This window comes from Onychostoma macrolepis, chromosome 08, assembly GCF_012432095.1.
Source record: "Onychostoma macrolepis isolate SWU-2019 chromosome 08, ASM1243209v1, whole genome shotgun sequence".
Taxonomy (NCBI): Eukaryota; Metazoa; Chordata; class Actinopteri; order Cypriniformes; family Cyprinidae; genus Onychostoma; species Onychostoma macrolepis.
This window is the reverse complement of record NC_081162.1, coordinates 16,199,283-16,215,152: the sequence shown is the minus strand read 5'-3', so window position 1 is coordinate 16,215,152 and position 15,870 is coordinate 16,199,283. Positions and strand designations below refer to the sequence as shown.

Here is a 15,870-nt window from a genome sequence, read left to right as displayed (position 1 = left end):
CAGGATGATTTCTTCCTGAAGTTACATGAGAAGGTGTAGCATTGCAACATGAACCACCTAATTTGTACATCTTATAAAGCATGGGCAATCTGATAGGTTTACTCATGGTTCACCTTGAACTTTAGATCGTGGAACAGTCCAGAAGGTGATTGTCTTACCAAAAGACATCAGCACAACAGAAGAGCTCATTTTGGAAGAGGTTGAGGTTTTTAAGGTAAAAAAGTACAGGTTTTTGCTGAATTTTTGCTATTGGGTATGAATTACCCTAAAATACCACAATGCATGATTTTGAATGTTTTGAAATTTCTCCCTCTATTTTTTTCAGACTCCAGCTGCGGTCAAAACTCTGAAGATTTCTTCTAAAAGGGTAAGTATAGTTGTAGTAAAATCATTATTTTAGTATCATTTGGTATATATTATAATTAATTTTAAATTAGATTTTATTTTTATATATTATATTTTGTAAATTGTTGTCCTTTTTATTAGCCTTTTTATATATATATATATATATATATATATCAAATTTGAATGGGAAATTTTAATTTCAAAATATCAATTTGGCTGGCATTGCATTTTGTTCCAATTAACATAAAAATTACTTTTGCAAAGTTTTGAGGAATTCCACTGAGATTTAGGGTGCCACCTAACACATGAACTTTGGCGAAATTTGAAAAATGTGCAATTTTTGTCTAATTGCCAAAAGGTTGACCTGGAAATGTTGAGTACAGTGAACTTTTATACAGTAACATGTTCTATAGGGTTATCAAAGTAAAAGTTGTTTGTTTGCCCTTTGTGCAACTTGGGCATTTCTCAGAATTCAACTTTCAAGATTCTCCATTAATTTGTCCTATAGACAAAATGAATGGAGGTCAATGGGACATGTTCACGTGGTCTTACCCTGAATTTTGTGCAGCAGTGATGGATGTCGGACACACATATAAAGTTTAATTGACTTTATTGTTAAACACAAGGGGCGATACTGACACACTTAAAAGAACAAACCCTCTCTAGTGGCTAACTCACTGGCAGCTAACAGGGCCTAAATGGTAAGAGCTGACACTAACTAAACTTAAAACTTAATTGCTCAGTCTGTGCCAGAGTCTGCTCCAATGAGCAACATCATGTTAATTTACTGTAACAAATACAATGCTACTCTCAATAAGCATGAGACATCTACAGTGGGTACGGAAAGTATTCAGACCCTCTTAAATTTTTCACTCTTTATTATATTGCAGCCATTTGCTAAAATCATTTAAGTTCATTTTTTTCCTCATTAATGTACACACAGCACCCCATATTGACAGAAAAACACAATTGTTGACATTTTTGCAAATTTATTAAAAAAGAAAAACTGAAATATCAAATGGTCCTAAGTATTCAGACCCTTTGCTCAGTATTTAGTAAAAGCACTCTTTTGATCTAATACAGCCATGAGTCTTTTTGGGAAAGATGCAACAAGTTTTTCACACCTGGATTTGGGGATCCTCTGCCATTCCTCCTTGCAGATCCTCTCCAGTTCTGTCAGGTTGGATGGTAAACGTTGGTGGACAGCCATTTTTAGGTCTCTCCAGAGATGCTCAATTGGGTTTAAGTCAAGGCTCTGGCTGGGCCATTCAAGAACAGTCACGGAGTTGTTGTGAAGCCACTCCTTCGTTATTTTAGCTGTGTGCTTAGGGTCATTGTCTAGTTGGAAGGTAAACCTTCGGCCCAGTCTGAGGTCCTGAGCACTCTGGAGAAGGTTTTCGTCCAGGATATCCCTGTACTTGGCCGCATTCATCTTTCCCTCGATTGCAACCAGTCGTCCTGTCCCTGCAGCTGAAAAACACCCCCACAGCATGATGCTGCCACCACCATGCTTCACTGTTGGGACTGTATTGGACAGGTGATGAGCAGTGCCTGGTTTTCTCCACACATACCGCTTAGAATTAAGGCCAAAAAGTTCTATCTTGGTCTCATCAGACCAGAGAATCTTATTCAGGTGTTTTTTATCAAACTCCATGCGGGCTTTTATGTGTCTTGCACTGAAGAGAGGCTTCCGTCTGGCCACTCTGCCATAAAGCCCCGACTGGTGGAGGGCTGCAGTGATGGTTGACTTTCTACAACTTTCTCCCATCTCCCGACTGCATCTCTGGAGCTCAGCCACAGTGATCTTTGGGTTCTTCTTTACCTCTCTCACCAAGGCTCTTCTCCCCTGATAGCTCAGTTTGGCCGGACGGCCAGCTCTAGGAAGGGTTCTGGTCGTCCCAAACGTCTTTCATTTAAGGATTATGGAGGCCACTGTGCTCTTAGGAACCTTAAGTGCAGCAGAAATTTTTTTGTAACCTTGGCCAGATCTGTGCCTTGCCACAATTCTGTCTCTGAGCTCTTCAGGCAGTTGCTTTGACCTCATGATTCTCATTTGCTCTGACATGCACTGTGAGCTGTAAGGTCTTATATAGACAGGTGTGTGGCTTTCCTAATCAAGTCCAATCAGTATAATCAAACACAGCTGGACTCAAATGAAGGTGTAGAACCATCTCAAGGATGATCAGAAGAAATGGACAGCACCTGAGTTAAATATATGAGTGTCACAGCAAAGGGTCTGAATACTTAGGACCATGTGATATTTCAGTTTTTCTTTTTAATAAATCTGCAAAATGTCAACAATTCTGTGTTTTTCTGTCAATATGGGGTGCTGTGTGTACATTAATGAGGAAAAAAATTAACTTAAATGATTTTAGCAAATGGCTGCAATATAACAAAGAGTGAAAAATTTAAGGGGTCTGAATACTTTCCACTCCACTGTATACACTGAATATGACATTGTCCACTCTAGAATACTGTTGATGTTAAGCTATTAAGCTTAGCTAACATAGATAGCTAACTGTGGTTGGCAAACTAACGTTCGCTAGATGTAATGAGCACCAAATACCTATAAATATGACTTAAATGACTTATGATAAATAAGTATACAAAGACACAACTACAGATATGATAGTAATATGTAATAATACATACCCAACACAGAAAGATCACCTCAAACAGAAAGATCACCTCAGTTTTCTTGAGCTGTAGTATTGTTTACCTCAGATCTCAATGGCGACCATTGAGCACTGTTAACCACTTTATCCAACAAAAACAGATGTGCGGTGGCACCCCTAAATCATCATGTACTGGAAAAATATTTTGCATGTGTTGTTTCTACATATATTGGAACACTTTTAGCACCTAGCCATATCAAAATTCAAGAATTGTGTTTTTTGATGGACCCTAATAAATATATATATATATATATATATATATATATATATATATATATATATATATATATATATATATATATATATATATATATATATATATATATATATATATATATATATATATATATATATATATATATATATATATATATATATATATATATATATATATATATAAATAATTCCAAGCAATGAATTTAGTTAATATGATAATAACCCTGCATTAAACGCAGTTTCCGAGCTGTGACACTAATACAAATCAGTATTCAAATCATTCAACATTTTCTCTTTCTCTCTTGTGGTTTACAGCAACAGTTGTACGTGTCTTCAGAAAGGGGTCTTACCCAGGTGTCCCTGCACAGGTGTGCCGTTTATGGCAAGGCCTGTTCAGACTGCTGCCTGGCCCGCGACCCCTACTGTGCCTGGGATGGAGAATACTGCTCTGCTTTCACCCCGGCTACCAAGAGGTCAGACCACATTCGTTTACCCCACTGGGTGGTCCATGGTCCGAATTGTGTTCAAATGAATCTCTTGACTTCATTAACTGTCTATTTTAATGCTGATAAAAGTTAAAATAGTCAATAAGCTCTTAACCATTTGTGAATGAATCCTTAGGAGAAGCAGAAGGCAAGATATCAAACACGGAGATCCTCTACGGCAGTGCAGAGGATTTAATGCTAAAGGTTTGTAAACAGCCTCTCATATGATACTGAATAATGATGCAGGAGATCTTCAGAAACTTGAATGTGGCCCTTCTCTGACCCTCTCAGTAGAGAAGCGTCTGAGGGAGACGGTGCAGTTTGGGGTTGAGGGGAGCAGCACATTCCTGGAGTGCCAGCCAAGATCCCCGCAGGCCTCCGTCAAATGGCTCTACCAGAAGGATGGCAAACGAAAAGCAGTAAGACACTGATTTTACTATTATAAGGCTTCACCCAAAAATGCTAGAAGAAACATTATTTCAGTGAAAAAGTACTAAATGTGAAGTTTCACACAGGGATACACTTTATGCTTTTTCACTATGAATTATAAGATGATTTGTTCTTTTTCACTTTCAAACATTTTTATACTTAAAGGGACAGTTCACCCAAAAATGAAAATTCTGTCATTAATTACTCTCTCTCATGTCGTTCCAAACCCGTAAGACCTTCGTTCATCTTCGGAACACAAATTAAGATATTTTTGATGAAATCCGAGAGCTTTCTGACCCTCCATAGACCGCAATGGAACTACCACATTCAAGGCCCAGAAAGGTAGTAAGGACATCTTTAAAATAGTCCATGTGACATCAGGGGTTCAACCTTAATTTTATGAAGGTGCACAAATACTTTTTGTGTGCAAAGAAAACTAAAATAATGACTTTATTCAACAATTTCTTCTCTTCCGTCAGCAACACCACACACACATATGGTGGTACTCTCGTGAACGCTGGGTGAAGATAGACACGAGAGAGAAGAAATTGTCGTTATTTTTGTTTTCTTTGCACACAAAAAGTATTCTTGTAGCTTTAAAAAAAAAATTACGGTTGAACCACTGATGTCACATGGACTATTTTAATGAAGTCCTTACTACGTTTCTGGGCCTTGAACGTGTCAGTTGCATTGCTGTCTATGGAGGGTCAGAAAGCTCTCAGATTTCATCAAAAATATCTTAATTTGTGTTGAAATTTGACATGAAACATTCCATTAGATTTATTGTTGTATAGTGTATATTAGGAAATTGCTGTTAAGCCATTAAGAGGATTAATATTACAATTTTTTCCATTAAAATTTGAAATTTATTACAGTGCACTCTCATGTCATTTTGAACTTGTATGACTTTCTTTCTTCAGTGGAAGTTTGAAAAATAATTTTTGTCATTATAATGAAAGTGTTGTTTCAAACTCCTATTGACTTTCATTGTATGGACAAAAGCAGTTGAAGCATCCTTTGAAATTCATCTTTTGTGTTTTGTATCATTAATTAAGAAGGCATAAATGACTCCTTTTTCCTACAGCTCAGTCGAGATAAAGATGTCTTGAAGACCGGTCATGGCATCCTGCTGAAGTCACTCACCCAATCGGATGCCGGCCTTTACCACTGCCTGGCAACCGAGAACAACTTCAAACACACCGTGGCGCGCATCTCCCTACGGATCCTGGACCGAGAGATTGTGGAGGCGCTGACTGAGACGGACGTCCTGATCGAACCAGAGCACCGCCGCCACCATTCCCATCACCACCCTCCACCGCCGCCCCCTCCCCCTCAGACCAACCCACCTGCTCTCCAGCTCCACCCACAGCCTGAAGTGCGTCTCATCAACCAGTACTGCCAGTCCTACAGGCAGCAGATACAAAGCCAGCCACACAAAGCCAAACGCAACAACCGCAGGCACACGGGAGAACAGGAAGAGGAGGAGCTACAGGAGCAGTGAATGGAACAGCACCTGGGACCCTGTTGACCATGTCCCGTCCATGTGCCCCATCATTATGTTCTTCCTCTCGGTCCATTTAATAAATAACATTAGATGTATCAGACTGTGTCTGAACTAGATTGATTTTCGTTTTGAGGTACAGTTTGATGCACTTACTTCCCCTATCTAATATAAATCTGGCTGTGATGTGCTCACTTCCATAGCTAGCATTAAACTACACAGTTTTCCAAAGGAATTCCTTAAAACGTCCAGCCATACCAGCAAAACTACTGCTGTTTTATGTTAAACATAAGCTATTCCATTCTAATATTCAGTACACCAATGACTGCAGTGTAAATAATCAGAAACATTTGAAAACATGTACTTTGTAGAGGCTTCAAAAGGTGTTTGGGGTGAAATTGAAAGATCGCTGATTCAGTCAGTCGTCTTTAAACCCCCAGACCGTAAAATACAGTTGTGGACGGAATATTTTGGAGCATTTTAAGATGGTTCGATGTACGTATCTGCGCGCTACAATTATAGCACAATATATCTTGCCATCATTTTGACCACTAAAGCTTTTACTTTTCTTGGCATTTGCAATTGTTTATAGAGTTTTCTGTAGTAAAGTCCTTGTTTTTCTGTAGTAAACAGGTCAATTTGTATGGACAACTAGAAGTGACAATTAAAATGAAAATGAATATAATATGAAAATATTCATTTAAAATTAAAATTAAATAATAAATTCTTAAAATGGAAAGTGTCACTTCTAGTCCTCCGTACATTTGAGCTTTAATTTTAGTCTTGATCCATAACAGAAATTTGAAATCTTAGAACTGTGAAAGTTTCTATCAAAATTTATATTTCAGTATTATTCAAGTTTTTCAGGAAAAAAAATATAAAAAACTACAGATAGATAGAGAATTGAAAATCATTGCAATAACAATATTGGATGTTAGATTAAAAATACATTTAAAAAATGTTTTACATTTCGAATATGTGGATTGTAAAACAAAATATTTATCTAATATTAAAAATATTATATTTTTTTGTCATGGAACAAGCAGTTCTTTGCAACATGATTGGATCATTGCCCTGGAAATTTAAATGTTTTATTTGGACAAGACTGTGGACCAAAATGACGAAAAATAAAAGTTGTTTATAGGGATTATGCATCAGAATTTCTCCTGTGTGATCAATGAAACCAGACGTAGATAGCTATTGATATGCACTTCACATTTCAATTTTGATTGCAACCAAAATACAAGTCCGTTATCTTCTTTTGTCGTCTTGTGAAACAAATGCTTGTCCCCAACTACTATGAGCGAAGGGATCTTCCCTGATTTGAACTGCTGTATATAGATACAGTTTTTCAGTCTGGTCTCTTCTATCTTTGACTCTGGACTCTGATGATAGTCAGACCACTAAAAACATTCTCACTCTCAATCCATCGAATTGATACATTTTGTATTCCACGGTTTGTCAATGGTGATATGTGGTCATGTTTTTTGCTCGTGTATGAACACAGTATCTGTGCTTTGTGTTGTGTGACAATGACACATGTACATAGAAAATGTATGTATTCGACAAGTCACTGGTCAGGATTAAAAACCAACCTCCTCTCTTTCCTCATCTGTCATGTGACCCTCTGTCACAACATATTTATTGTGAGAGTGTACATATTCATGTGAGTTGTGCTCTTTGGTGGTGGAACAGGGCTGGTTTTGATGGAAAATGTCATTGTATTGTATTGTTTATTAACAGGACCAGGACACATAGAGAGATGCTGAGGAGAAAGAGGTAGATGTTTTTGAAGAAACTATAGTCCGTTAACCTGTAGACATATATATATATTTTAACATTTGAAACCTTTAAATTAACCTTGGGATTCTCAAGAAAAAAATATGGGCAAAAATTATTTCTTTTTAGCAGTTGGCGTGAAATATTTCATATTTGCAGTGTGTTTTAAGCCAGAAATGTCTACCTCTTCAAGCACTTTCTATGGAATATCACTTGACACCAAACTAAAGGACAAAAGCAAGGGAAACATGTTGTGTAATTTTCTTCTGAAAACATACTTTGTCTAGCCCACTAGTGTCATTTTTTGAAAGGATAAGAGACTGTTTCTCTTCTTTGGATGTTGGAGGAATATTTGTAATGACTGTGTATAAAAAGCGCTTAAAGAAACGCTCTGTGGTTTTAACCCGAGACATGTTATCTGGTCTTAAAGGGTGGAGAACATATTCTAGAGTCCAAACCACACTTCTTTCCTCTCCACAGAGATGTTATTGTGCAGAATGACATCTGACACAACTTCTCTGAAGAACTGTAATGCCACATAGACTTTCTTTGTCCTGTTGTGTCTTTCCTTTGGTGTTGAGCTAAAGAAAAACTTCCTAAATATGGTTGCTTCCTAAATACTTCCTCTTTGTATTTACCGATGTTTGTGTAGGTTCATGTTAATGTGATTGTTTGTGATAAATATTATTTTATTATCATGGTATTCTGGGATTTGGGAGTCCTAATAGGTGTTTTTTAAAGCAATAACAATAAACTGCTGTTTTTGTTTTTATCGGTTTATTTATTTATTGTTCTAATTGTCTGAACAACTGACATATCCATCCACATCAAAAAGTATCATAAATACTTTTTAGGTTATTTTAATACTCTTTTTAAACTTTTTTGTTAGTTCCACATTTGTCCTGTAGGGGGAGGTCTTGTGCAGCCAACAGATATACAGAACATTGTAGGCTACATGGCTTCAGAAAAACAGATATATCATCTCGACAAGAATAACATCACTGGGTTTGTAGTTAAAAGAGACAGATTTGGAATTAAAACAGTTGTTGAGTCAAAAGTATGTGCACACAGGAGGAAATACCCAACATAAAGCTGTGGTTAAGCTTGGCAGTCCTATGTTTGGATGAAATCTAACACCACTCCTGGTTTGGCTCAACTAAAGTTCCTTCTTCCTAAGTGAACTCACACTGAACTACTGCTGAGCTACTGAAGTGAAAGATGGAGATAAAACAGACCAGTCTTTGAAACAAGGCTGAGACTCTGCAAAACAGACTTGAAATCTACACTGTAAAAAATGGAACGGGCTATTTACTTAAAAAAGGTAACAATATTACACTTAATATTTTTGAGTAGTTTTTAAGGCTTGTTTTTTTAATGGAATCTACCTGAATAAATAATGTAAAATCTCCTAAATTAATTCATCTACGACACAATGAATTTAATATAATTTGTGAAATGTGCTCATTTATTTTAAGTTGATTCTCAAAAGTCTGTTATTTTGAGTGAGGCCTGTTTGTATTTGACTTTGAGTTATTTTGTACATTTAAAAGACTGTTTACAGCCAAACAGCTCAAGTAGGAAAATACTTGAGAAATACTGGTAATGCTCTAGCACTAGCAAAGCTACTGCTCAAGGCTTAATGCCATATAGGAGTAGTATCCATAACCATAAGTACTACTCTTCTGCACAATAGTAATGATTGCACTGCACAATGGAAACTTCAACGTAACAGAAACTCGTTCAAATGTCAAACATAACTGAACATTAAACATTGATAGATGTTTCCCTTCACTCAAAAACACATAAAATAGCATTTAATTTCTAAATTTACTCTCCATATCCAGCCATATGCAAAGCATGCTGGGAACTAATAATCACCTCTAAAATAATTATCTTCAAATAAATAGGTAGCCTTCTTTCCTTACATTTTTTAGTTTAATCAGTTCCTCAATTCAAGCCTCAAAACTGCTCAAGTTTCCTTTTTAAAAAAATTAGGAAAACACATCTCTTGGTTTTATTAGTAACACTGCCTCAATATTTTCTATACAACACTGAACCACAATTTCTTTAATGAAATATACTCACTATTTGTAATTATCACCTTAATTTTTTTAATTAAAATTACAAGACCCATGATTCATTTTTTACAGTCAGTGGGGATTTCTTTAAGACTGCAAGGGAAGCTCGGCTTCCCCTATAATGTCAAAATATTAATTGTCAAATATGTACTATTGTGTTAACATTTTATTGACTAAAAATGCGTTAGAACACGTTAATCTCGAAGACGAGTTCGTTCGGTATCAGCTACATATAGCAGGTCGGACTCGATTTCCTTCTCATACATTCCCGTAGCTTCAGGGTATTTCTCTGTTGAAGCCGAGCGTCCATTGAGTTCAATGGGGCTGCTTTGAACAGTTTTTTTCAGCGCTTCGAAACTAGACGGTCATTGGATAAATGCTGCGATTATGTCCCGCCTCCGGACGCTCTGCGTCTCTGGGGGTGAATGGAGGAGTGGGCTGGCCTGGACTCCGGGCTTCTGTGTGATGATTGGAGGGTTTGCATCTCCTTTTGATTGACAGCGGTTTTGTACTACAAAAAGTCGCTGACGCTGAATCTATTCGAGCTCAGTCCCATAGCGGCTTTGCACTTGGTTCTTATCAATCATTATATATTTTTTTAATTCATTTATAATGTTATGTTTTAATATACATGCTGCTAACTCGGAAATTTCAAGATATGCGAGCAAAAAATGCTCCTGACACTTAGGCAATACGACACGAGCAAGAGTGCTGTTTTTGTTTCGTTTGTGTTCGAATCCAAATCCGCGTTGATTTGGGCGAATCACTGATTCACTGGGCCATTCATAAAAACAGTCATTTGATTCGCTCCTGAAGGATTCAGCCGTTCTGAAAGAATCATTTGAATGACTCAGTGATTCAATCACGAACTTCTGCCACCTGCTGGCCGTTTTTAAGTTTCCCGTCTAAAAGTAGGCATATTACATTATTTTCCAACATATTTCTATATTCAGAATTTAGTATTTAAAACATTAATCTCATAACATTATTTATGCAATTATAAATACAGTCTAAATGTATAAATGCCACATCTAAATGTCACTTCATGCAGCTTCTGTGCAGTGCTAATATGAGTTTTGTTTAGATCATTTCATGGATAACAATAGCCAGTCATTCATTCACATTAAGTATTCAGAGAATAATATTGTTGGTACAACAGGGTCACAGAGCATTTTCTTAGGGCAGAATTTACGTATAAATAAATGGACAATTTTTATGATGTAGGCCGAAAATGAGCTTCCCCTCTTTGAAAGACCAGCAGCCGCAACAGTGTACGCATTATCAAAGTTAGGGTTTTATTGGATTTACAGAAAATCTTCAGATCATTCTGTGCAATTAATCTGGAATAACCTGAAGTTATCAAATAAGCATCAGCTTTATCAGCTCATTTTATGAATTGGTGGATGTCATAAGTTTGTGAACCAAGAACAGAGAGAAGCATTATTCATCCCATTCATCTTCTTCATCTTCATCACCCCCAACATCTTCTTCGTCTTCTGAAGAAAGAAAAAAAGAGAGAAAAAAAGTTAGTATTTGTTTGTATCTAATGATAAAAAATATTATGCAGATGGCTACTAAAACATGCACACCGAAGACATAAAATTCTGCCTTTATAGCCTACAGTTTAAAAAGACAATTGCCTTTTCGATAGCTCGCCTTTATATGCAAGCAGCAACCTGAAAATACATTTTAATGCACTCTTTTCTGTTTCATATCTTGAGAGTATCTTTTTGTGTGTGCGTAGAAACAACCAACCAATCATAAAACTAAACAGTCCTTGTTACATTAAATATTCATTAGGTTTGCGCAATCGCAGAAACGTTGACGAGCCGCGAGACGTTTCGTTTTTGGCGTTTGAGAGAAAGTAACGAGTTAAAAAGTAACAAAAAGCCCCGTTAATTTAAGTGAAGAAATACCGTTTTATTCTTACATGGATGGTCCAGGACAAACTGGAATATACAGTAAGGAAAAATGTAAGTCAAACTGATGCCCATAAATGAGCTATTTAACCAGCTCGAGTGTATGCAAATATACAAATAAGAACATTAAGACGCGATTCACAAATGTGAAATATGGAAAAAGATAACCAAGGATCTTGTTAACCCATGTTTTGAATGACCTGTGGTTGTGAGAATAATTTATTTATTAAATGGGTTACCCGAGGAATGGATAACTTTACTCCTTTTCTGCATCACCATCATCAGAGCTCCCACAATTCCCCCTGAGGATTCATCTTGAGCTGGAGTATTAGTGTCCGGGGATTCAGACACCTGACATAAACACCACAAAAACAATGGTTATACCCAAAAAAGCACAGTAAAAAAAAAAAAAAAACATTTACACCAAGATATATGAATCTATAAAATGATAACTATAAAGTTAAATATAAATAGGCCTATGCACGATAATGCAAAAAAAAAAAAGTGATTCCAATGGTATTAGCTATGGTTATAGCTGTGATGTGGACTTCCCTATTCTCACTGAATTAGAACGATTATTATAAAGTTATTGTTATTATGAACAGCCCTTAATACTTATAGAAACAATTGAACAAAATGCATTGCATCTGCATCTCACGTACATTCTTCAACGCACGTCCACGGCGAATTTCCTCCATTAAGGTTCCTCGTCCTCCACCACCAGAGGAAGGAGGAGGTGGTGCTGAGCTGCCAGGGCTACTGGGGAAGTTACTGGCTGAAGAAGGCGGCGGTGGAGGAGGAGGTGGGGGCGGAGGTGGAGGTGGTGCACCGCCACCCATAGGTGGAGGAGGTGGCTTGTGACTGTGGCTGGGGGGTGGTGGTGGCGGGTGAGAAGATGGCATAGGAGGTGGAGGCTCAAAACGGCCTCCAGGTGGTGCAGGTGGGGGTGGAGCGCGATGCAGGGGTCCAGGGCTGCGTGAAGGTGGTGCAGGACGTCCAGGTGGACCTGGGACTCGGGGAAGCCCGCTGCGAGGTGGAGGAGGTGCAGGGGCAAAATGAGGACCCTCTGGGAAACAAGCATGATTAAAGTCAAATGAAAAAGAAAAAAAAAAGAACCGGGACTTGGTTAAATTAATTGGTTGTTGATTGGATTGAGGCAGATCTGAATGTGAATTTTTGGTCGATTGTGAGAAAGGGGTGGAGTTTATGCAGACTAAATGATTGGAGAAGTCTGTCATATGTCAGCAGAGAAGTTTGTCTTTTTCATCAGATGATCAAGTCATGACATTTTGATGAAAAATCATGAGCTCAAAATTAAAAATAAATAAATAAAGTATGCATGGATTAATTGCTAACAGTAAGATTAAAAAAAAAAGATGCATTTAGAAAATATATCTGAATTTCCATGTCATGCTGACATTAAGGATCTTATCAAGGTAAAATTATCCAAATCAAACAAATATTCCACAAAGAACTTTTTTCATTTTGATTTTTTAATGAGCTCACCCTGTTTTCTCATTTCCTCTTTTACTGCGTCCAGGCCTCCAGATTGCTCGATGAAGTCATAGATGATCTTAGATGTTTCTTTGTCTGCCAGCTCGGCATCACTGATACCAGCACTGCTGAACAAATTCTTCAGGTCAGGGTCAAGATTGTTGGTCTAGAGGGGCCAAAAGTCAGTGTTCATATATACAGGTTTATAATTGCAATTAGCATAAGCATTAAATATCAGTTTATGTGACTAAATTTGCTTTATGCATTTTTTAAGGATTAAGGACATTTCTTACATCAAACCCAGAGTTTGGATCCCACCCAACATGAGTGACATGTCTGAAGAGGAATGAGAGGCAGCATCCCGTCAAACAAATGAAACAAAACACAAAGTGAGTGTCCAACTTATGGGAAAATTCTCTTACTTGAATCCACTAGGAGCTCCGATATCTGCCTTAGTGAGCTTTGGGCCTTTCTTCTTTCCCTTTTTGTTCTTTTTGCCAATGCAGAGTGAGGCTGGTGCAGGGATCGGCACTGGGGTGGAGCGGTACCTTGATGCCACAATATCTGGGTTCTGGATGTCCACTGTGGCCATTACAGTTGGCTGTGAAACTGGACCTGGTTATTAGACATATATAGGTTAAATACTTGCATTTGCAATGCGTTAGACCATGTGAACACTGCAGGATATGTTAAGGGGACATTTCAACCAAAAATTAACTTTTTTTCTTCTGCTGAACACAAAAGAAGGTATTTTGAAGAACAGGCACTGTCTAAAACAACACTGGACACCATTTCATTTCATTACATAAGAAAAAATAAAACACTGGGACATTTTTCAAAATGTCTTCTTTTGCTTTCCGCAGAAGAAAGAAAGTCACACAGGTTTGGAGGTGAGAGTGAGTAATGATGACAAAATTGACACTTCTGCATGAAGAGTTTAAAATGTTTAAAAGTGACTCACCATTTGTTGGAGGAGTTTGTGGTAGTGCCCGGTTTTCTGTTAATCAAAATAAAACCAGCCTTAAGATGCTTATCTAACAGTTAATACTAAGTGTACGTTTAACCTTGTGCACACATACCTTCAGACGGAGCATGCTGTTTTTTTTCTAAATATGCATATATAAAAAAAGGCACAAAGAGATACTGAGTAAATATGAGTATTTATGGGAAATGAGCCTAGCAAAAATTCATATAAAATATGAATGAGAATGACAGTAACTGACCCTGGCGATTGAATCTCTGATTAATCTTTTCCACACTGATGTTTCTGAAAAATTCAGCTTCTGTCTCACTGGCAAAGTTCAAACCTACTTGACAGTCCTGAGACACAAGTGCATTCAAATATATTAGATCTCTCAGATTGCGAGATTTGGATTTTCAGTTAAAATTGGCACAGCGTTGAGTTTTGGCTTGAATTGAGATTTTTAAAGGGCCTGTACCCACATCAGCTGAAAAAGTGTGGAAGAACCTCATTGGACAGCAATAAGCCATCTGATTATACAGCTCCTGCTCCCATACCATTTTTCCTTCCTGAAAATAAATAAATAAATAACATGAACATGCACAAATATTATCAAAGTCTAAGTGGTGCTACCACCGTATGACTTCATGAGCTGAACTGAGTTGCTGTGACTCATAACTCAAAGCAGAAGTGTATCTTTATTTAATTTCAGCCTACTTGCCACAGGTCAAGCTTGGTCATGCTAACAGGAGTCAGTATAAAACAATTTATCATAATAATATATAATCTTAGGGAACATCTCTATCTGCAAAGATGCTAGATGCATAAACATTCTGCATAACAATTCTGATGAATTAAAGAGCAGTTATGACATGTTTTTTGCACTACAGATTAGAATTTGAATTTCTAACCTTTATGTCATAAAGCCGGATGTAGTATGAACGTTTAGGATTGTCCTTAACGAAACAAACAACTCCAGTATGTTGCAGACTCCATTGCGTCGGACTGTGAGGAAGAGCCATGTACAACTGAACAACCGCTGTGGCCATGGTCTGCACACACACACACAAATGCAATAAACTGACATAAAAGTGCATTAATAAAAGATTAATGAGTGAAGTATTACAATGAAAGCTAAAGACATCAGCATCCTCTACAACAACAGGAAGTGGCCTCAAACAGCATTTCCTGTCGCTCTCCAGTTAAACTTTGCCGTTACATACATCATTTGTCACTGCAGACAGGCTAACAATGTTGTGAACTAATTCTAAAGAAATTAGTTATGTTTTATAATTAAAATTTTCCTAGGTGGAAATTAATTGACTTTGGATTAAATACTTTGGCTTTTACAGCATGTTCTGTAACAGGTTGTTTTGTATGCATTCTCTTCATCTTTTTCATTCTGCACACAGACAACGAAACAGCTTGAAAAGCTGAGTCTCACTTTGACCTTTAACTGACATCAACAGTAACAGCTCCAATCTCATCTGTAACTTCTGCACCATGTCTGTCCTTTCAGGAATTTCTCTTTTATACCTGATTGATTTATATCTCCAAAATGGGTCCAGAAAATCTGTGGGACAGAATGTCCATCCGTGATTGGCCTTCTAATCAAAGTGACTTCACTCACCATGCATCTCCTTCCCAGCAGCTCTAGCAGGCGATCATTCTCCTGGCTGCTAAGGAGAGAACTGGTCACATTCTCCTGCCCCTTGGCTTTTCCTCTGCTCATCTCTCCTTGATGTAATGGACACTCAGATTTTGGGACTCCACGCCTGGGGCCCTTGCTTAGCTTAGGCAAACGGTTTGAAGGAACTGTTGCTTCCGTGTTCTGTAATCTGATGTAAATGCAGCACAGCAAAAGAGAACAGGAAGAACGAAACCGCTACGCAGATCTGCTCTCAGAATGTCATGGACAGGCACGTGTTCCTTCGCTCACATAAAGAAAGGAGGAGCCCCTTGAACATCCTCATTCACTCATATAAGGA

General features: G+C 37.6%; 2 protein-coding genes across 3 annotated transcripts in view; one reads left to right on the top strand and one right to left on the bottom strand.

Moving 5' to 3' along the window:
- sema3gb (sema domain, immunoglobulin domain (Ig), short basic domain, secreted, (semaphorin) 3Gb) overlaps positions 1–8,202 on the top strand; it is a 45,727-nt gene extending 37,525 nt beyond the window's left edge. Inside the window, exons 13-18 of one of the 2 annotated variants that reach the window (XM_058784587.1) lie at positions 126–214; positions 326–367; positions 3,552–3,709; positions 3,858–3,925; positions 4,016–4,140; positions 5,235–8,202. In XM_058784587.1, coding sequence (XP_058640570.1) covers positions 126–214; positions 326–367; positions 3,552–3,709; positions 3,858–3,925; positions 4,016–4,140; positions 5,235–5,651 — 899 coding nt within the window. In that variant the 3' untranslated portion in view covers positions 5,652–8,202. Of the gene's footprint in view, positions 1–125; positions 215–325; positions 368–3,551; positions 3,710–3,857; positions 3,926–4,012; positions 4,141–5,234 lie in introns of both variants that reach the window. The other variant, XM_058784586.1, reaches the window with a different exon arrangement.
- A 2,578-nt stretch (positions 8,203–10,780) lies between these two features.
- Positions 10,781–15,739, bottom strand: wasb (WASP actin nucleation promoting factor b). The gene is made up of 12 exons (XM_058784588.1): positions 15,513–15,739; positions 14,794–14,934; positions 14,365–14,451; positions 14,145–14,241; positions 14,001–14,027; positions 13,883–13,918; positions 13,344–13,536; positions 13,215–13,257; positions 12,934–13,087; positions 12,090–12,493; positions 11,667–11,778; positions 10,781–11,004 (listed from the first exon to the last, which is right to left on the bottom strand). The coding sequence occupies exons 1-12, from the start codon at positions 15,612–15,614 to the stop codon at positions 10,949–10,951; spliced, it is 1,452 nt and encodes a 483-aa protein (XP_058640571.1). The 5' UTR covers positions 15,615–15,739; the 3' UTR covers positions 10,781–10,948.
- Between the last annotated feature and the right edge of the window lie 131 nt (positions 15,740–15,870).

Coding starts and splice junctions, on each gene's coding strand:
- wasb (XM_058784588.1), bottom strand. CDS start 15,614: ATGAGCAGAGGAAAAGCCAAGGGGCAGGAGAATGTGACCAGTTCTCTC. Junction 14,028..14,144: donor TCAGAGATTCAATCGCCAGG/GTCAGTTACTGT, acceptor ATGCATATTTAG/AAAAAAAACAGCATGCTCCG. Junction 13,088..13,214: donor ATCCAAACTCTGGGTTTGAT/GTAAGAAATGTC, acceptor TGGCCCCTCTAG/ACCAACAATCTTGACCCTGA.